The 21,967-nt window shown below is 37.5% G+C and overlaps 1 protein-coding gene across 1 annotated transcript in view; it reads right to left on the minus strand.

The window, feature by feature from the left end:
- Positions 1-21,967, minus strand: part of ENAH (ENAH actin regulator) — a 125,242-nt gene that overhangs the window by 67,985 nt on the left and 35,290 nt on the right. Inside the window, exons 2-3 of the mRNA XM_080408735.1 lie at positions 8,967-9,132; positions 7,331-7,508 (exon numbers count right to left, since the gene is read on the minus strand). Coding sequence (XP_080264861.1) covers positions 7,331-7,508; positions 8,967-9,132 — 344 coding nt within the window. The remainder of the gene's footprint in view (positions 1-7,330; positions 7,509-8,966; positions 9,133-21,967) is intronic.

Genomic DNA, 21,967 nt, shown 5'->3' on the forward strand with positions numbered 1-21,967 from the left:
CAAGATGTACATGATAGAATGTAAGAACTTTTTAAGAAGTGTTCTACTAAATACTTCAAGGTTTTCACAATGAGTGGAAAGCAGGCTTTTTCAGAGATCTATGTTTGGAAGTAATGAGAAAAATTATTATGTTGAAGTCGCTTTTCACTTGTCTCCAGCTCCTTGCCATCCGATTCACAGCCTGTCCTGCTCCAGGACATTACAGAAGAAATTCTGGGGAGACTTGCTAACTAGCTTCCAGCAGAAGCAAAACAGCACCTTCCTTGAGACCTGATTATGGGTTTACATGCAAGACCAAGATGGTAAAAAATTAGGTCATTAAGAACTGACAGAACTTTTCTCTAGTACTTCTATTGGAATGAATCATCTTCCAGCTAAGCCTTCTCTTTCTTTCAAGTATCTGCTTTTCCATACACAGCTACCATTTTGTAAGTACCCTCAGCTGAGTGAATTTACTCATCACTTATTTTGGCAGAGTGGGTATTATGTTGCATTTTCTATACTGAAAGTAAACGCTTTCCATTTCACTGCACAAGCACTTTTACCTGATCAAGGTAATAAAAGGGGACAAGAATAACAAAAATATTAGAATACTTTTGGATTTAAGTAGAGATAAGCCTCCTATCAATGCCAGCAGAGCCTTGGAAACAGAGTGCTGATACCCTGGGTAGCTAGGCTTGGGCTCAGCACGACTCGCCGTGTGACCCGAAGCAAGCAGGTTTGAAGTTTCTCTCTGCAGTCCTTTTATACACCGGGGATGGAGACAATGCCTCAGCAGTACAGTCGTGTGGTTACTTAATGAATCTACAGTATCACAGTCTTAAAAAAAGCAAGTATTGGAAGTGTATCAATACCATATACTGCAGAATATTTATGCTTTTTTCTCCAGTTCTGCCAAAATTCGTTTTAATAGCAATGTTGTAGATTATGACTGTCAATATTTGCATACGATACTACAGAAATGAGCCTTTCCAGCAAAGTTGTATTTCCACAATTATGTTCATGATTTTACGACAACATCCTGCTCCCAAAAGGCAGCAGATTTAATATAGCTACAACTTCTACTGGTAATATTTGTAAAACAATATGAACCCTCAAGAGAAAAATGTATTAACATTCCCCAGTGTTTATTAAGCAAAACTTCAAAACTTTAACCACAAAATTAATGTACTTCTGTGTATGTTTGCCATGCAGTTAAGACCAACTACCAAATTTTACTGAAATTCTTTGGGTTGCCCACCCAAACTTCAATGCTTTCACCTGATACAATACTAATTCTGAAGAATCACATAAATCAGTAATACCACACAGGCAAACTTTAAAAGTGAGTATAACTCTGAAAACTTAGCAACCCCCTTCACTTCCAAATACCACAAGTATAACACTGATGATGCTTTCAATGATCTTATGTGCAATTAAAATGGAAATATTATATCCAATAAACAGGACTTCTCTCAGGTCAGTATTTTGGCATATAAACCAGGACTAGTTGATCAGGATTAGCTATTAAAAAATCTAGTAACTGAAAAAAAAATAATCTTTAATCAATCTCACTTTTAAAAGAAGAAAAAACTTGCTAGCAAAATCAGAGTTATTACCCAAGATATTAACTTCTGACAACACAGGTAATAATACCACATCACGTTACTCTAGTTCTGACGGGGGTGCTGACACCCTGCTCCAGAGGTTTGCCAGCAGTACAGGTATAGCATAATTACTTCATCACAGTAGAAAAATTCTTCTCACAAAACAAGTTTTAGCATGATGTGAACCAAAACAGCATGAGGAGAAACATCTGAGATCCACCCCCACCACCACCCCCAGCCCTGCATATACATTTCTCTCTTCAGCCTCCTATAGTCTCTACACATATTCCAGTCAAGCAACCCCCATTTTTGTTTGTTTACATTTCCTGAAGATACTAAATTATTCAATCTATCATACAAGTAAAAGCATTCTCCTATCAGCAAGGATTTAATGAACCATCTCTGCTGTAAGAGAAATGACTGCACATCAGTATACAGCTGTGGAGAAAGCATGCACCTTTTCCCTGTGAAGGTCTAATTATTTAATAACTGGACAACCTAACTTCTAGGGGTCCCAATAATTTCAAAGAACTTCAACCTCCAGTTTTTCTTCCAAGATTAGACTAACAAAATAAAGAGACGCTGGAAACAAAAAAACCCTCTGTTTCTTTTTCCTCCTCCCCATTTTCCTATTAATTAAAGTGTCATCAAAAGCAGTATTAGCACAGCTTCACTGAAGCCATTCCTATCCCTTGCCTCTATACCCAAAATATCCCAAAATCTTCTTGGGAACCAATACAGAACTGTTAAAGATTAGTATAAAACCCACCATGAATCTTACATACATGTAATTCTGTTAGAAAGAACTAGAATAGGCTTGTTTACAGTTGTATTACATCCTTCAGTTCTTTTGCCACTTTCATTTTCTGCAATGAACAACTCAAAGTACCTCCTCAAATGCATATTACACATATACAAATCTCATACTTAAGTTTTTTATTCTCTAAGCAAGGCTTTCTTGAGGCTGAAGACTGCTGCCACACGAAAGAATGCCAATTCCCCCTGAACTAGAAGGTACTTTTTGCAGCAAAACTGAATGTGGTACCCCTTTGTTCCTCCCCTTGCCCAACACACACATCCCTTACTTGCCCTTATTCCTTCAAAGGAATAATCCATTTTCTCACACATCAGAGAATTTTCTCAGCCATCCAATTTCCCTTCATTGAGGCTTTTCTCTCATTCCAGAGTCACTTTGATTGCAACACTGAACTCTGTTTAATGCAGATGTGAAAATTTTCTTCATAATGCAATGCAAAACCTTTGCAGAAAGCAGTCGTCTTTAGACAATTAAGACTAATTACTGAATATCTGAACACACTGCACACAGCCTTAAAGCCAGAACTCCTCTTCAAATGACCTCTTAAACTAATGATGCATACTTGTAATTTGATGAAGGTGTAACTTTTGACCACCTCAGACAATTATTTAATTAAATGAATAAGTCTTCCAAAATTTTCCCTAATGAGTGCCAGAAACAAATCTTAGTTCATTTTTAATCCATCTTCTAAACCAGTATAGGGCAGGAACTTGCAGCATTAGTAGTATACCTTAAAATTCCAGGCAAAAGCGCAGCCCTGTGTTGCTGTCTTTCTCTTCTGGATTTGCATGTGGTCTACAATCTGTTCAACTAGCCAGCAGGAAAATAGGGTCTGGGTGAATAGCTGCTAGCTAATGCAGTCATTTGAACCAGAGCAGAGCGAAAACACTGATTTTTACATTGATTTAAATAAACCAAGTTTAAGCATAAAATAAATTAGGATGATTACATGAGCAGCACTGTAAATCAGGAGGAGAAAAAAACCCCAAGACACCAGACATGCAGGGTATTTCAAACAGCTTCACTGACAAGGTAGCCAGTACTTCAGAGATCTTCGAGATAAACCTGTACTGTTTTTTTTAGAAGAAAAATGCCAGTTGCAGTAAAGGCTTTACTCCAAGTACTTTCACTTTGCATTCTGAACTCATCAGATCGACAAAAAGCCCGTTGCTGAGTGCTCAGCCATACAGGCACCCCTTGGCTTCTCTAGATCCACTAGAGGGAGAGCCTAAATTAAACAACCTCAAATTAAGCCAGCAGAACAGCTGAGGATGCCAACTGCAAGCAAAGATCAATGACATTTTTCAAATACATGCAAGAGAAGGATAATTTTTTTTTTTCAAGAGTGGCATAAGTAACAGCTGACTAGCCAAAAGGATGTCCACAAAATAATCTTTAATACTCCTCAGAAGCATTTAGATTTCTGTAAACCTTTGCATAAAGTTTAAAAAAATTGCCTACAGGTTTATGAGTTTCTGAACAGTATGCTTTACTAACATTAAATCTGCTTTCCTTTTATCAATAACATACAACTTAAAATAACCAAGCTAATAAAAGAAATTGCCAAAATGAGATAAGACAGCAGAAAATAATGATACTGCAATAATCAAACTTTAATCCTAAACTAATTCTAAATTTAATTCTAAGCAATCCTAGAGTAAAAGGGAGGTATCTATATAGGATTTATTTTACTCGAGTTGGAGATGCTATATGCAATTTACATAAATTGTTAGAGACAAGTTGTCCTCTTCAGGTCCAGATTTCTGAAGCAGTATCATTAGTACACCAACGAGGACTACATGTGTTATACTTTTGATAGTTTTGTTACTTCGAATTTATCTGCAAGACTTTTAAACATTTGTAATATATTGATCTTCACATACTAGCAAAAATTCCTTTCAAAAAAGGCTTGTTTATTAAAAAAAAAAAGGGGGGGGGGGGACACGACCACGGGGGACACAGGACAGGATGGGGATGGACCCAGTTGCCATCTATCTCCTAAAATTAAGAGTTAATATTACAGCCTCAGAGCCAGTGACTTCTCAAAATAAATATTCAGCTATGTCAGAGATGCTAGGGGGAAAAAAACCCCAAAACACCACAAAGCCACCACCAAGAATTAATTTCTAGCTACACTTTTAGGAAATTAAAACTTTAAGCAAAAAGCCCAATTCGTTTGTTTCTAAACTGCAAGCTACTTAGTATCCTACTTGCATTACTGAAGCAGGTATGTTCAGAAAGATACTTTTATTTTTTTTACTTCTTAAACTGATACAGGTCAGAAAAATTAATACACACTGACAAACCTCCCAGCTGATAAAAATTAGGAACACTTGTTGACAATATTCTAACACGGATACATTATGACCATTTATCTTTATAAACATTGTCTGGAAATGGTAACAGGCTTACAAAGCAATTCCATATGCATAATCACAAATTTTTTTTACAAGCATCAGTGCAAAGCTACTTATCTTCAGACATCTGCTGAGGCAGCACTAACAACATCAAGCTTTGTTTTTTATTTCATCTTGATGGAAGCTAGAGCTGTTTGTGAAAAAGTTAAGTGAGAGCAAATCTTAAGCAGCCAGAGTCCTCCTCAACTGACACTATCTCCTCTGCCGATGGTGTGCACCATTAGTTTGTGACTAATGCATTTTGACTTGTATCTACTACTACCAAGTCAAATCACAGGAAGGAGAAACAAAGCAACTACCTTACAATTCAGAAAACTTACAGGTTACAACCAGTCACTATCAAACCTCATTACAAACCTTATTAATTCATGTCCTCGTCAGTCAGACCTGTATCTCAAAGCTCTTAAGAACAAACCAGGTAGACTGTAGCCAGCAACCAGAACATATTACAGTCATATTCAACTCACTTCAGGAATCACACAAAAATCCATCTGAAGATGAAACAACCCCTCGATCATCAGGGATTAATTGGTATTAAATTGAAGGAAGCATACAAACTCAAACTTAAGGCTGACTTCAGAGATCAATGAAGAGACTACTGGCAGAATGATCTGGAACAATTCATGATATGGAATGAGCAGAGGACTGATTTTTAAGTACAGTGATTTTTAGACTCATTGCAAAGCTCAGCTCCCCTCCCCATCTAAGAAATTACTGAAGTGATGCAACAGGAAAGAGTTACTTTGTTTGCTCCTCTGGAATTACACTGATTCTAGGCTACTGTTCAAATGATGTTCTGTATTACTAAAGCTGCATATAAAAGAAACCCCTAAAAACCATTTTAGTTTTATCCAAGTCTTTACAAACTGAAGTGGCATATTAGCTCAGAGTTTCTACTACTGAAGAATATAACGACATAGCTGTTAGCCCACATATAATTCGCATAAAGAGAACTAGTCATTAGACAAATCACAGTAATCCATGAAATTAAAAACCAAGCACACTGACCAATTAAAAAATTAGCACTGTCATCCCTGCCTGTGTCATTTCAGCCTCTCCAGTAGCTCAGTTTTACCATTAAGAGGAGTTAAATGAAATAAAGAAAATATATATATGCATATATATATATATACACACACACACTTGTTTGAAACATGTTATACCAAACTCTTCAAGTACAGGTAATGGGGAAACAACATAAACACCTCAATCCTGTGGGTATTATAAAGTCTGAAAAGGCCTGACATGATATCAAATGAGTAGAAACCAACGCTTCATGTGTTCCCACATGTTGGTCGGGAGATAGAACAGAATACATGAGACGTTTACAATCAAGCAACCCTTTGGGAAAGGAGAACTGAGGGATTTAGAAGAGAAAATATCCAACTGAGAGGTAGGAGGATGGGATACACAACCGGATTATTTTAGCTGGCAAAAAACCTGTATGCCTTTAGCTACTCCTTCTATTTTAGCCTCATGCTGCATAAAACAGCACAAGCACTGCAGAATGCAGTGGTCTAGCCTATATCCTTGGTCTAGATAGCTTAGTTTCAAAAGGTAAGCCTTGAAACAACTATCAGATTGAAAAGCAACTTGATAAAGTCACCCCTTTTTTGCTGTTGTTGAGACAGCCCTAGTAAGGTCATCTACAGCCTCTCTTCTACACAGCAGAAAGAAAACTGGCACACAAGTACTCTCTCTTGTTACACAGGCAATCTTTAAAGTTTAATGAGGACAAAAGAATTCTATTTGGTTACAAGAACACAAAAGTCTCTTTTAGTCTTTCAAATTAAAATCTCACTCTGTGTGCGGCCCAGTGTTATACTGATCAATTTGCTGTAGAGCCTATCTAGAATATATTACAGGTATCACCTGAAAACAAAGCCACTGATTTTTCCACCAATGTTTTAAACCCTCTATGTCACCCTGTTCTCCAACCAAATTAAATGACGGACCTGTTATCTAAATTATGTGTGCTCATCAGAACGTGGCCCCTGGATCCAAGGTCTCCAAGCTAGAAAACTCTATGGTAAGAACTGCCAAAGAGGACGACATGAATTACAAAGTTCGGAGTGAATAAACCTAATGTTCTCACAATAAACAGGTACTCAGTGAGAAGCAAAAACACCAATACACATGAAGAACACTGGATGTCTCTAGAAGTTCTGAAAAATGCCCTGATCAAGAGGTATGAGGAGTTTCTTGGTGCAGTGTTTTGGTTTTGCTTCCTTAATAAAAAAAAAATGCTAAGTCAGCAAGTATCTCTATGTAATAGATAACATGAAACTCCATTTACTTGTTAGGAATTGTATTTACACAGGTGGCAGTCAAGTTGAAAATCACTATTAAGAAACAGTAATTAGGTAGACAAAACACCCAAATAATTAAACTGGCCAGAGGCTGAATGATTAGAAACAAGACTTACTGACTTCTAAGCGTAAACATTTGAATTTTTTCCATCCCTGTATTTGAACAGTCTTTAAAAAAAAAAAAAGTTGAGAGACTCTTACCAGCTTCCTGTGAATTTAATACTTCTAAGGCATGCATCATGGCACTTGCGAAGACATTGGCATCTTCCTTGCTGCCAAAATTCAGACCGTACACCTGCCTAGCATCACGCCACTGGTGGAAGGTCTGTGTAGCCTGATTGTATTTCAGCCCTTTCGGAATGGCACAATTTATTACCACCTATAATCATTAAAATAATAATAAAAAAAATTATGTGATTAAACAACGATTACAAACAAGCTTTAGCTTTATATAACTTTTTTCCTTAACCACGTCAGCTAATTCAAGCCCATAATCTGTAAAATCAAATGCTGAAGCACATAACCATTGTAATTTCAATTCCAAAGCCCCATGAAATCAGTGATGAGAATATACAAGGGGACTAATGAGATATTTTGTATCAACTTTTGCAGCTTATGTGTTCTTGTTTCAAAAGATGCAGTGATGTTTTATAACAGCAATGTACTAATATCAACAGTTCTGACTTAGTAGCAGAGTACTTGACATGAATATGCATTTGCATTTCAGAAACTCAGTTTTCCATTAACTTAAAAGAATACTTGTTAGAATTTAATTTTTTTAACCCAAGTTATCACCTTCCCCGTGGGTGCTGCACCCCTAGTTTGCAGTGCTTTCAGCAGCAGTTTACACAGACTTCTACTATGCATCACAAGGTACCGTTCTGCAAGATTGCTATGGCTCACACAAAAGGTGATAAATTCTGGCTAGTAGGATGACCATTTCTTACAAGCCATCCACTAAGAGGATCCCATTGCACTTGGATAACTATATCCTCACCTTTTTCCACTGAATAATGGGAGAAAACCCCCACACGTTTATTCTCAGATGAATGCACAGAGACCATTTGTTACTTGGAGTAAGTGTTTAATAACAGAACACATGGGAGATTATCAGTCTATGCTTCAGGTGTGTGAGAAATGAACAAAAACCAAACCAAAAGTATTCTATGAAATGCTGGGAGAGAAGGAAATAGATACAGATGCTTTCCTCAAACAAAAAGATTAGATTTTTAACCCACACCAACTATCACAAGGCAGAGCACATTTCAGGACAGAGTGCTAAATTTGCCATTTAATCAAGATTTAAGAACTTCAACAAGGAAACTAAGATGTAACCCCTGTTGCTCCCTTTTCAGTCTCTCGAAGTGGTAATGATCAACATTATCAAATGTCAGGAGGTTTTTTAAATGAAATGATCTGGGGAAGTGAGATAGGTATCCAACTTTTCATAAAACAGAAAGGAGCTGCAAAAGAACTGCTGGTACCTACACAGACCACAGCCAACAGCACACAGTAGGGAAGAAGGAACTTTTTTAGGTAGCTACCTTGCCTTAAAGAGAATCAGATGACTTCTGCATAAACCACCAGCCTTTACACCTAGCTATCTGTAGAAAGGAATGGTACAAGAGTGCACAAGAACTACATCACCTTGGAGTATGTAAAGTGCTTCATTTATGAGGAAAAAGCCATAACACAGTTTTTCTAATTTGGTTAAAAAGAAAATTAAATTTATTATTTACAGCTCCCACAATGTTACTGAAGACTTATTCCTTACTCTTAAAAGGAATCACAAAAATAGCTTAAGATACGTATGCCAAATTTTCAGAGATTTGCTTACCTGATGATCCTGAATCTTCCTGCCCACTACTCTGAATGTGTTGTTGCCTGTGTGATGATATATATGAACTCGGCTGAATCCAGTTGATCCACCAGCTGGTACCCATTTCTTATTGGCATCATCATAAACCATTACAGCAGCCCGTGCTTGGCAGATACTCTGCTCACTGTTAAAATACAAGTATTTTGGAGTAGAACATAAAATTACTTATGGCAAACCACCACCTTTTTGGTTAACATTTAAAAAAAAAAAACCACTCAAATTGTTAAAGCAATATTCCTTGCAACTTACTGAAACATTCACCTTTCTAAATACAAAACCCCTAGCACTGACATTTTGCTTAAAGGTGTTCCTCCTGAAAAGTTGTGGTCAAGACAAACAGAATGAAAGGAATCAAGAAGAGATATTTTACCTTTTTTTGCATTTTTCCCCGCTGCAGGTTTTCCCCCCCCTTCTTTCTCTTCAACGCCAACCATGAATTTTAATGAAATGCTATAGCCATACACCATTTTTTCTGCAAAGACTGAAGAATAAAGAGTCTAGAGTTGCCCTAGCTTCACACAGTTTATATTTTTCAGCGGCAACTACTTCTGCAAGAAAAGAGGACTGGAAGACCCTGGGTCCTTTAAACATATATTAAAGAAAACAGACACATACACAATCAAGTTCAGCACAAAAAATTCACCTGCTCATAAATGAAACGCTTCTTGGTTTTGACACATTTTACAACAGTTGACACCTAGATTTAACATTTTCTCCCTGAGAAAAGGTTATATTGATCACTGAAAAGCGCAATTTCATTAGGAGATTGCTGTCAGCAGCTAATCCCAATTATGGCAGTCATCTGGAAACTAAGGTAGAGCCTGAAGTTAAAAGGGAACGTATCGTGAACATCATTGTATTAGAAACACAGGAAAGCAGAACATACCATGAGCACACTATTTATTAGAAGAGGGAAACAGTACACAAATTGTCTTTATGGGAAATATGTCCAGATGCAGACAAGAAATAAAAATAGAAAGGAATGATTTCTTATCAGTAAGTCAAATTCTCTGAACATACCACTCCAGCACATCCAACATTATAGAAAGCACATGATGCCTGGCTTGCAAGGAATGTAGCCTGCCATTTGGAAAACTGAGACGGCTGAAGAGACATGCATTCTTCACCAATTACAAAAGGAAGTACAATGAAATATTTCTTCATATTTTATGAATGAGGGAAATGACTACTCCCCCCCGCCACGTCTGTCTTGGTTCTTTTTTTGTGGCTTGTTGTCGGTTGGTTGGGGGGCACGGGTGGGGTGTTTCTTGTGATTTTTTTTTTTTTAAAGACCACACTGAATTTCCCAGTATCTTATTTTCACCTCCCAGCACAAGAAAATTCAGAAGTGTATCCAGATGTTTTAATTCTCAATACATACTTTTTTTTTTTTTTGAGAAAACATAGCATCAATTTCTATCACACTTTCCATGGCACTCCAACAATGACAAAAGCACTCAACACTGGGATGCTTTTCAAGGCTAGGGGCGAAGGCAGAATACCGAGATTGTGTCTCTTACAGATGTGATTCAAGATCAGTTGAGGAAATATATTCTTAATTTTAAAAACGCAGGTGTTCTAGTCTCACCACCTATTCAACAACTAGATCAGGATGGGATAACAATTTCTAATCAGACCACCCTTTTTCTAGCCAGAAATTAGTTCAATATAGAGATAGCAAACCTGTAATATATAGAGATATGTATACACCCATTGCTTCCTTTCTAAGCATAGTTTACAGTTTAGACCAAAAGGACCCCATCTGATCCATGAAGAAAGATCAGATGCAAAGAAAACAAAATTATTTACAAGTTTCAGGTGTTTCACAGTCCCATTAAAAACATGCCACAAGTAAATAAGAAGGTTCCCTCACCTGAGAAGGGGACAATGCAAAAGCCTACTGGATTTTTTTATTCTTAGAGTGTTACGGCATACAACTATCTTCAAGTTCAAACCTAGAAACATTCTGTACTGTTCACAAACAGTAATGGTTTTTCTAAAATGCTTAACAGTACTATAGAAAACTTGGAAAATTTCAGAACCCGCAACAAATTCTGCTACGTTTCACTTCAGATCAATCACAAGCATGAGAAACCTCAGGAGACAGGATCTGGATACTGGTCTGGAAGCAGAGCCATGTGGTTTGCAGAGTTCTTGCCAAAAAATCACTTCCTCTCAATCATGTGTCAGATTAAAAAAATAATAATTTAGATTCTATTAAAAATTGAGACTATGAGTATAAGCTAATATGTTCCAATTACAATGCAGGCAGAACCAGAGTGTGATTAAGTAATGGTACTGGGATCAGAAGACTCAATTAGTAGGACAGACCATCAAAGTTCAGATGTTCTTATTCAGACCATTCTCACTCTTTGCCCTACTACAGTCCTTTCACAAGCTTAAGTTTTATAGAAGTTTTTACATGATTTTATTTAACAGAACAAGAAAAAAAAACCCACAACCTACTCATTTTAGAACTAATTGGTATTCAAGTGGCACAATTCCTAAGCACAAATAAGATGACCTTGAGTAGAATTTCTAGCTTTTCTTTAACAACTGTTAAAACTATTTTTAGTTCTACTTCTCAGGCTATGCCTTATAACTGAAAATATTACACAAGTCTAGATCTCAAATGTTTCATGCTCCAATTAAAATAAAAGAATTTTCTTAATAGCAGGGGATTATTCTTACCCATATAAAGATACAAGATGATTCACATACTTCAAAAATGACAAATACAAACAATTTCCAGTCAACCTGTTCACTCATTACACAATAAGCCTTCTCCCTTCACTTCACACATCTTTTAACTAAAATTTTCATGTCCCAAGTCTGTAATTTTCATATCCAGGTACCAATTGGAAGGTGACATACTCCCCTCCTGCCAAGGCTCCCCACCACCCATCACTTTATCAGACTGCAGCAGTAAGATGGAGAAAAACAAGCTATCCCTATCAGAAACAAATCAAACCATTACCGTGTGCTAGCCTTTTTCCAGGGTTCAACAATTGCACATTACTAGATGTAGGGAAATAAATTCTATTTCTTTCTCCTTGTAAAAAGTTTTGCACTCTGAAGTGATTACATTTTCTTTTGAAGAAAAGCATAGAGGCACAAGCTTCAGCAAAGACGTCCATCTTTAGGTCTGCCCTTCAATGATTATTTAATATTTGAATATAGTACATTACAGCAATTAAGACACCATAAAGTAAGTCTCAAAAAAATCTTCACATCAAAAAAGTAAGAGGCATACCTGAACTCCATTAACTTTGAAGGGCTACATACCAAATTGAAAATCTATGCTGTTAGCTCATGACTATCTTTGACGGGTCTAACAAAACTCAAGGTTTAGTTTTCTTTCCGTGATTTGCCTTCTAGGGAAATGCTGAGTTTAACATACAGTCACCAGAACCCGAGCCAGTGCCCTCTGTATTCCTCTACAAATACAGATGAACTTATCAGTTCAAAGGAACAAGAGTCAAGTCAATTAGAACAGTATTATTTATCGTATTTCTTGCTTTTCAAGCTCATGACACTTCCCCGCTGTACATTAACAGGAAGCAGGTCTTCACTGATCTCAGTACTTATACATGAACTCTTCACAGTCCACAGGGTTTTCTGTAACACACATGTCCCTCAGACTGCAGGAACTGACTGTAAGATGCTAGGATGACTTCATTCACCACACCAGAATCACTTTGGTCTGATAGAAAAGCTTTTTTTGGTTGTTGGTGCGTTTGTTTTTGTTTTTTTTTTTTTTATTTAAGGTCAGTTTACTTTAGTACTAGTGGGAAATAAATAAATAGTCCACTGTCATGTTGCAAGAGAAAAGATGAAGTGTCTTCATCTATTTGCCATGTCATTAGGTCTTCAAAAGCATCTGACAGGGTTTACTTGCCTGTCTATACATTTTCCTTTTTCTGGTGCGCTGTACTGGTGTAATAGTTCCAGAAAGCATTACACTTGGATTAGCCTGCACCTTCTCAGTGTAAGAGCTCTTTAGAGTATGCAGGAGAGTAAGCAAAAGGATCCATCTCCAGCTTCAAATGCTACTGCCAAAACACACAGCTGCTCAAAGAACTGATCACTAACTTATTAGGGCAGTGGGTTGGGGAACTAAAGCGACAGTCTAAATATTAACTAAGAAAAATTAAGAAATCATTCTCTCCCAAGTAAACGTACCAAATTATATGTATGGAATTATACACAGAAAATGGAAAATTCATAAACTGAAACATTCAGGCAAAACAGTGCTTACTAAACCTTAGGAAACAAAGTGTACAAGCTGTCTTCCCAAAACATAAAGCTTGACAAATATCTGGATAGATATACGTTAGGAGTTCTTTAGACAAAGGTGTAAGGCTCTGATTGTTAAAGCCAACCATTATTCTTGATCAGTCCACCTACAGCAATACCATATAAAGCCAAAGACAGGGTGGTTGGTTTTTATTTGGGGTGGAAGAGTAGGGGGAGGGTCTGGCACTCAAAAGGCTCACACAAAAAAACCACAGTAGTAATGAATCATAAGATTATTCTTATGGGAGAATATGCTTTCCTCCTCCAGTGATGAGATCATACAGAAAGCTCAAAAACCATAGCAAACTGAACCCTAACAGACACCATTCTTTCGCCCAGATGGAATGCATTCATTCTTTCACGTCCCAAGTTCTTAAGCTCAATGCACAGTGACACCAATACACAGTCTGCTGACCTAAGCCTTTTTTTTTTTTTTTTTCCGCAAAAAGTGGATGTTTGGTTTTCCTCCCTCAAGAACTAAAAAGGATAAACAGACTTAAATGATCAAATTCATATGGAAAATAGCACAATCGCAGCCACAGAAAAGATCATTTAAATATACTAACAAGAGCAAGGGAAAGCTGTGATTGTTCTGATTCTCAACCTTCAGCATTTTTGTCAGTGATGTAACAATGAGGGTTTTTAAAAAGCCTTATCCTGCTACCGTTTCTTCTTATGATTCAGGGGTGGGTTTTTTGCTATGTTCTCAATTTACAGAAACATAACAACATGTTCTTAAATGTGCAGTTTTTGTGGGGCAGAAGGAATGGAAAGAGACGCTGATTCATCAAACGCCCGTTCAGGATTTTCAGACCATGTGGCACAAAGATAGAAAGAAACTCCAAACGTTTCCAATAATAACACCTAAAAATATACATTTTTTTTAAAAAGCAGCTAAATGCTGGTCCAGATATCAAGTTTTATATCTTGGTGGTGATGTTTTGTAAGATGATTTTCCTTGCTTGTTCCTGAACCCCGACTGGCACATCACAGTGAAAATGTGTGTTCTCAACCTCACTATTAAAAAAACCCACCCCCCACCCCCCCAAAACCTACAACATACTGTGTTCTGTACCACCCTTTCTATTACCTAAAACAGACACTTTGTAGACAAAGTTGTCATGCATTCTAAGCTGCTCACTTGGCTTAACTCAATCGTTAAGCTACTTGTCAGCATCTTAAATGTGAACATAAAAATGTTTCCAGTGCCTGCAACTATGCTCCTCACATTATGGTCTGTTGAGAACCAGACTGAACTACACAGATTAATGTTTATTTTTGGGACTAGGGGATGGGGTTTGGATTTGTTGGCGGGGGTGGGATGGGTGGGTGATGAACAACTTTGTGCCACAAGTTTTTAACTCCTAAAACTACTGCTTTAATTTTTATTCATTTTCTTGAACTTTTGCACTTTAGGCAAACGCAAATCTCAGAGGAAGCCCAGTACAACAGTTACCATCTCCTCCTTTCCACTAGACCAGCATCCACACCATCAACAGGACATAAAAAAATAATCCATTTGGGCTCAGGCAAGGTTTAACATAGGTTTTACAATAAATTAATTTTCTGTAACTCATCCTCAGTTGAAAGCTAAGAACCTCAACTTTTTCTTCATTTCTAAACCTAGCTGAATAGGCTGCTGCACAGGAACATTATGTGCTTGGTAAAGCAGAAGGAACTACGCCGTGCTATGCTAATGTATCCAACTTCAAACAATGCAGCTTGCCCACTCCAACGCTTCAGCTAGTACAGAATTTACTTGCTTTTCAGGTTTTAGAAAAAGACCAAGTTGAAACCCGCTGATTTACCTGACTGGTTTTCATGCAGATTCTTCTCTGGGCACTACAACCCCCTGAGGACAAGAGCGGTTGCTGATTTCTTCTAGCCTGTCAAACTCAGAAAAGAGTCGCTGTTCAAGCAGGAGGTGAATGCGGAGGGAGTAGTTCCAGATTGCTTCACTAACAGCTCTCCTGCTAGTGAGTTAGTATTTGCCTGTGCCTAGAAAACTTTTGATTGCTAACTGAGAGATTCATTCATCTCTCCCACTTTTTCTTCTCATGAATTACTCAGAATACAGATTAGCTGCAACATCAGAAACCAGAGTGAAATCCTGCATGGGAAAGTCCCAACTAGAAATAAAAACTGCTAGTGCCAACGAGCAGGGGAAACAATCTAAACACTGGGATTAGGAAAGGTTCTTCACTTTCAGCACAGAATTCTGCAACACACCATTCCAGGGCTTTAGCTGGTACAGTTTATTGAAGCCATAATTTCTTTACTCAGTGAGCACCTTCCACAAAGAAAACTGCTTTCATCTCATGTATAAAAACATTTAACATTAATTTAAGAGCAGTCTGCTCTTGGAGCAAGTGCAAGTTAAAGAATAAATTTCTCTTGTTGCTATAAATCTGTTCCTTCACAATTTGCTATTGTAGCTCAGTCCACAGCAGCAGGTGAATATCCAACAGATGAAGGAAAGCACTACAGGACACTCAGGCAGAAAAAGAAATATTTATTTAGAACAGCTTGATGTCAAATGGAAGCCTGCTTTTCACATAAAATTACCAACTTATAACCCCAGGATATTTTTTTTTCCAACATTGTTTCACAGGCCATATTTAATGTAAAAGTATTTCATACATTGGACCAAGTAATTTTGAGTTGGCAATTCAATATTGTCTCTAGAACTGTCATACACTGATTCACATAAAAATTCACCCATTCCCTTAAAGGGAATCAGGGATATTTAAGAGAGAATATGACAACAGTTAAGCCAAGAAAAACCCACGCTATAGAAACAAACCTTAAAAAAACAAAGGACTGATAGGAATTAATAATAGCAGGCTGAAAACCATGGTTTTTGAATAACATGAAGCTAGCTACACTAATGATTGCTAACTGTATATAAAATATGCAACAATATAATATGTTATAATATTAATATATTATTATATGTGATTAATCATATTTAGTTACAGTCTCCATCCTAAACTTAAATTCATAAATGGTCTCTGAAGTCAACCTTCCAATTTTCATCTCAAATTGAAGATGATACTAAGATACCTAGCACATATAAATTTCAGGCAAGGAACTACTTAACCAGTACAAGGATTCACTTCTCAAAAAACTAAAGAGATTCTATGATTACCCAAAACCAGATATCAGTTTTCAACCAGGAACAGAAACTAAAATAGTTTACAGCACAAAGGAAGGGGTGTTTTTTAAGCAATTACTTCATCAGACAAAAGGAATGACCATTTGCTGTCTTTCTTTTTTGAAAAGGAACAATAAAATTCTTTACTTTTATCTTCCATAGTACACATTGCTCTATAAAACTAAACTATATAAACTATATAAAACTAAAAAATGCTCAAAACTATTATCTAAAAAAACCCATGATCTAACTCAGGACTTCACCTCCATCACCTAGTTTTCCATAGGTTACCTGCTAAGCTTGAATTTTTTTCCTTTACTTGTTTTTTTTACTGTACTATCCAGATATTTATCTATTTTTCTATCTAAGAGGAACAATTTTTCACCACTTGCACTTCACATTCAAGGTTTTCCTTTTAACCAATTCGGATTTGAAAACCCGCAGCATTAATATGTTACACGTATCCAAAAAAGCATGCTCAGCCTTGGTACAGACAACACTTTGGATGCTTACAACAAAACATGAGGTTTTAAATCTCAGTAAAGAATTCGCTTTGAAGAATCAGACATTATAAAGTTTGTTCAAAGCCTGCCCAAAGTTTGCCATCAAAAAAAATACGAGGTTTACCTAAAATTCAAAGTTGTAAGATGAAGTAGTAAGAGCTTGGATATACTGGAATTTTACACAGAAGATTCGTTCCTTGCCTTGTATAAAAATCTGGCGATAACTTCATGGAAATAACTTACTAAAAACCTTCATTATTTAGCTTTGAGATCAGATTTTCAATGAAGCAACCTGCAAGTGACAACAGCAATTCTCCCAGTTTCTTTTAGAATTGTCTAGATTTTTAATACAGGAAAAAAATAGTCATGATTCATTAAATACCTTTTTCCAACAGATGTTTTGGAGGGAAAAAAACCCAGAACTACACAGAGGATGGCTATTTAGTTATAATTCATCTGGACAGGGGGCTGGGGGATGGTGGTGTGGGAATATCTTTCTAGCCATTATTTTTATATTGGTAAAATAAAAGTCTTTAAACATTTAGACTTCATAGAACCATGAAATAAGATAACCCAATTTATGCTTCCTTCATGCACTCTTCCGTATTCTTGGTTTCTTTTATCCTCTTATACAGGGTGTTCTCTTAGACATGGCATTTTTGGTAATTTATCTAGATATTTTTCCTTAAAATACTACATTGTTAAAATCAAATCCATTTTTCCACTGATTCTTCAAACATATTTCTCAAGGGCATTTACTACTTCACTTATACTAAAAGGTTACGCAGAATCTATGCAGTAATTTAAATAGATTACATTTCCTCAATGCAGATTCGATATGGTGGCATTGCAAGCCAAAGGTTTTGCCACAGTAAGTCTAACACTGTGCCTGGATGGTGATTTTACTCAACAGTAAAACAGAGTTAAAGATTCCTACCATGATCTTCCATCCATCTCTAGACAGATATTTTTTTATCAAAATTCAGTTTCTCAGTTTGTCTACCTTTTGACAAAGCTAATGGAAAAAAAAAGCTCTACAGCACACTCTGGGAACGAACCCATTTGTAAGCACCAAGGTACGCTGGAACTGAGCACAGTTAACAGCTATAAAATTGGTACCTTTACTGAACAGGAACAATCATGACAGATTTAGGAGTTCAAATCTTTTAACTGAAAAGTTAGAAGTCTTAAAGGCCAGGGCCAAAAGCTAACCAGATACACGACTTCTTTCCTACAAATACTCTATTGTTGATCATTTGTTGCTGTCCTTGCTACAATCCCATGAATTTGAGCTCAGTCATACTGTGGAAAGCCTTTTTAAGTGGGCACGCAGATCATCATCTTCAGCAACTAGACTGACAGTTGATGATTTCCTGTGAAAAACCACTTAACATACATTTCCTATCTTCTATACAAGTTTTAAGAAATAACATAATAAGGTCACTTTTTGTTAAGCTTTCGACACATGGTACAAATCACAGCTTCTGAGTCTTGACTTCCCAGGCAATCTTAGTTCCCAAACACACACTGCAACAGAACCCGTCATTACATTACCATCGCTGTGGATCATGTAACTCATTTTACTTTCAGATAAAGAATGGCCAGCTCCTCCTGGAATAGCAAGATAGTAGCATTTTCACATTACCTATTCAATATAATGGCTGCCTCTGATGTAGAGAGCTGTGTAAAGGGAATGTGGCTGATCCCTGATTGAGACATTACAGCCCCAGTGTTAATATATGAATATACAATTCACAGTTCATTACAAGAAAGATTCTTGTGCAAAACTTCTTTCTGAAACTGAATTTCACCTGAAAAAACACAGAAGTAAAAATCTTACTTTGTTAATTGCACACTTGTTTTTAAACCACCAAGTTGACATTAACGTGAATTAATCACAGAAAACATGGGTCCACTGCAGGAACGAGACAGGTCATCTAGCAAAGGACACAAAAAAGGCTACATGTCTTTGCCTTCATCTCTGCTGGCAAGTTTTCTTCTCAGACTTCCCAGGTCTGCATGAGTACTAACATACTACTACTTGCAGTAGAGGAAAATGAAGTTAGGGGCTCCAGTCTGATACACTAGATACAGTCTCTCTATTGAACTGATCAGTATGCACTCAACAAGGGTGGAGGCAGCTAGGTGGTGACTCTAGTATTTTTTACAACGTGACCAAGACATGTTCCTGACAGCTGGGAAAACAAAAATGTCGTGATCATCCTCCAACAGTGCAAGAACCATCCTCCAACACTGCAAGAACCAAGGTTCAGGGAGCCAGAGGCTCAACAAAGAGTTGCAGTAAGCAGTTTGATGTCTGACTGGTCAGCTATTACTAGTGAATTTCTCAGGAGTCAGTAGTGGCAGAAAAGATCCTTTCAACCAGGTAAGAAAAAGTTGCACCAAGAGAGCAGTGAAACACTGGGACAGGCTACCCAGAGGAGCTGTGGAATTTCCATCCTTGGAGAATTCAAAATTCAGCTGGACAAGGCCCTGAGCAACCCAACCTAAATTAGAGGATGGCCCTTTCCAAGCAGGGGACTGGAGCAGATTAACTCCAAAAACTCCCACCTTGCCTAAATCATTCCATGGCTCTAGAAGAAGTAAAATTCCTTTCAGAAGATCCTACCAAATTGCAGACGTAAGTACCTTATTTATGACAATTACTGCCTTAGTATCTCATTTTATTGGAATGTTCTTCCCAAAAGTAACAACATGCTTTTCACATTCAGTTTCAACCAGCCTCTCCTTCTGTAGCCTATAAAGATCTTCAATAGTAGTAGTATTTCTAATGTTCAATGTCTAAAAGTAAGAGGTTTAAGTAAACGACATAGTATTTGTATCTTTAACGTGTACTACAAAATAAATGTCTGTATATTTAAAATACTGTTTTACTAAGCTATTTTAGATTCTTATGATTAACAGAGTAACTGGCTGAAATTGATTGTGAAAGAAAAACAAAACATTACAGTTCTGAACTATGGATGGAATAAGGGAGAGCAAAACAGAAACCACTGAACTCAAGGATTTGGTAAGCAAGAAATCCATAACGCAAACCCCTCAATATATCTTCCTTTCTAGATCAAACCAACTAAGTTTTCAGTCTTCACCAATTTGTAGCTCTTCCAAAACTTCTCATCATTCTTTCTACTGTTAAGAAAACCAAAACACTCCATGAAACTATCAGAGGCATAGCAAAGTGAGAGAGAGAACAATCTGAGCATGTTACTTCAACCGGGACACTGCTCAGAGCAAAGCGGAAGGATTACTCCAAACATCTCACACGCAATACTTACAAAACCCTAACGTGACCTCCTCGCCCCCCGTTTTCAAGCACCCATCAGATGCATAGACAGGAATCAAAATCAGTACTCGCACTGCAGCGAGGCACAAAAAAAGTAAAGCGTAGTTTTAAATGAAGTAGGTAATGAATTGTTTTCCATGTACAAGAAAAGGAAGAAGAAAAAAGCTTTAAGAATAAATTTTGGTCACATAATAGAAGAAATTAATTTTAACTGTAGTTATGCTCCAGGACAGTTAAAGGAGTTGCTAGAATCCCCTTTCGTGTGAGGGTTTTTGTTTTGTTTTTTTCCAGAAAAGAGGAGACAAACACCTCTCAAGGCTGATGACTGTATTACTGGTCTCTCTCCTCCAAGAGAACACTGACTAGATCATCCAGCTTTCCTGTATGCTAAAGTTCTTCACATCTTCCCTTTCCTTCTGTCCTCATGCAATACCTTCCCTTTTCAGCGTGCCACCTGCTGCAACCACCTCACACTTTCACCTCCTCTCTCCCGTCTCCCTCCCTCTTCTTTATATTTTCTTGCCGCAGCAATTGCCCTTACTTCACTCACTCCGTTGCCCTTGGTTAACAAAACTGACTCCTCAAACCCCCTAATCCCAGACAGGTACCATTCTCACTCCTCCAGGCGAGACCACGTCTCCTCATAACCAAACCCACTGGTTCCTGCTCCTCACCGGTGTCACTGCTTCCCCGTCTCACCCATCTCCACCTCACCACACACGACCAGCAGCAAGACAAGCTGCACCGTTCCGCACTGGCCCTGAATCAAGCTGCACAGCCTAAGGCAGAAGCACTGGAGGCACAGACTGCAGGCAGGCACCCATCTTATTTGCACGGAGAAAATACTACCTAGAGAGGTGCCTCTCCCTGATGTAAAAACAATAGACAATAGAAGGCCCATTTCAAAGTATAGTATTCTTTTTCTGCATGCTTCAAACACTCACCTGATTTATGGCCTGCCAGAAAAAGAACTGTAAAAACTGGCAATGGCTAGTCTGTGTTTTCTCACAGAAGGGGCTCATAGGGCACAGCATTACCATTAAGTTCACAGGAAAGACACAGAAAAGTTCTAAACCAAGCACACTTATACTAGCCTTATACGTGGCGATTTCTTTGACACAGCAGCCAACACCTACTAAGCACTGCAGAAAAGAGGTGTCAGCGTACCTTTTTACAATACTGAGATACTGAAAAGTTATTATTAACTCTTTTTAAACTAAGAAAAAAACTGCAGCTCCAATTAAAAACCCTGGCTTCATCACCATAATATTGTGCAACTAAATACCTCAGTGCTCACAAATACTGTGCCTGGTGAGTCAGCACACACACACCTTGCTCACCGAGGCCACCTTCCACTAAATACACCTAAACTCAGTTTTTAGTTTGAACAGCAGTGCCTGATAAGCATCCCAAACACCTTTCTACCATGCAACCAACCAGCCCAGTGAATACCTCAAAAGTAGAGAGCATCCTACTCGCAACTCAATTTCCAAGTGATGATGCTAGATGACACTAACTAAAAAACTATTTGTTTCAGTAACTTGAAACTAACATTTTTATAAGCATCTACAAAATCAGAGAAGTATCCATCATGTTAGTAATCTTAATATTCTGAAAAGGTATACTGTATCTAGCACAAAACTATTTTCTATTCTTCACAAAAAGCAGTAGAGACAAAGCAAGCCTCAATTTTCTCCACTTG

This window comes from Falco punctatus, assembly GCF_963210335.1.
Source record: "Falco punctatus genome assembly, chromosome: 12".
Lineage (NCBI taxonomy): Eukaryota > Metazoa > Chordata > Aves > Falconiformes > Falconidae > Falco > Falco punctatus.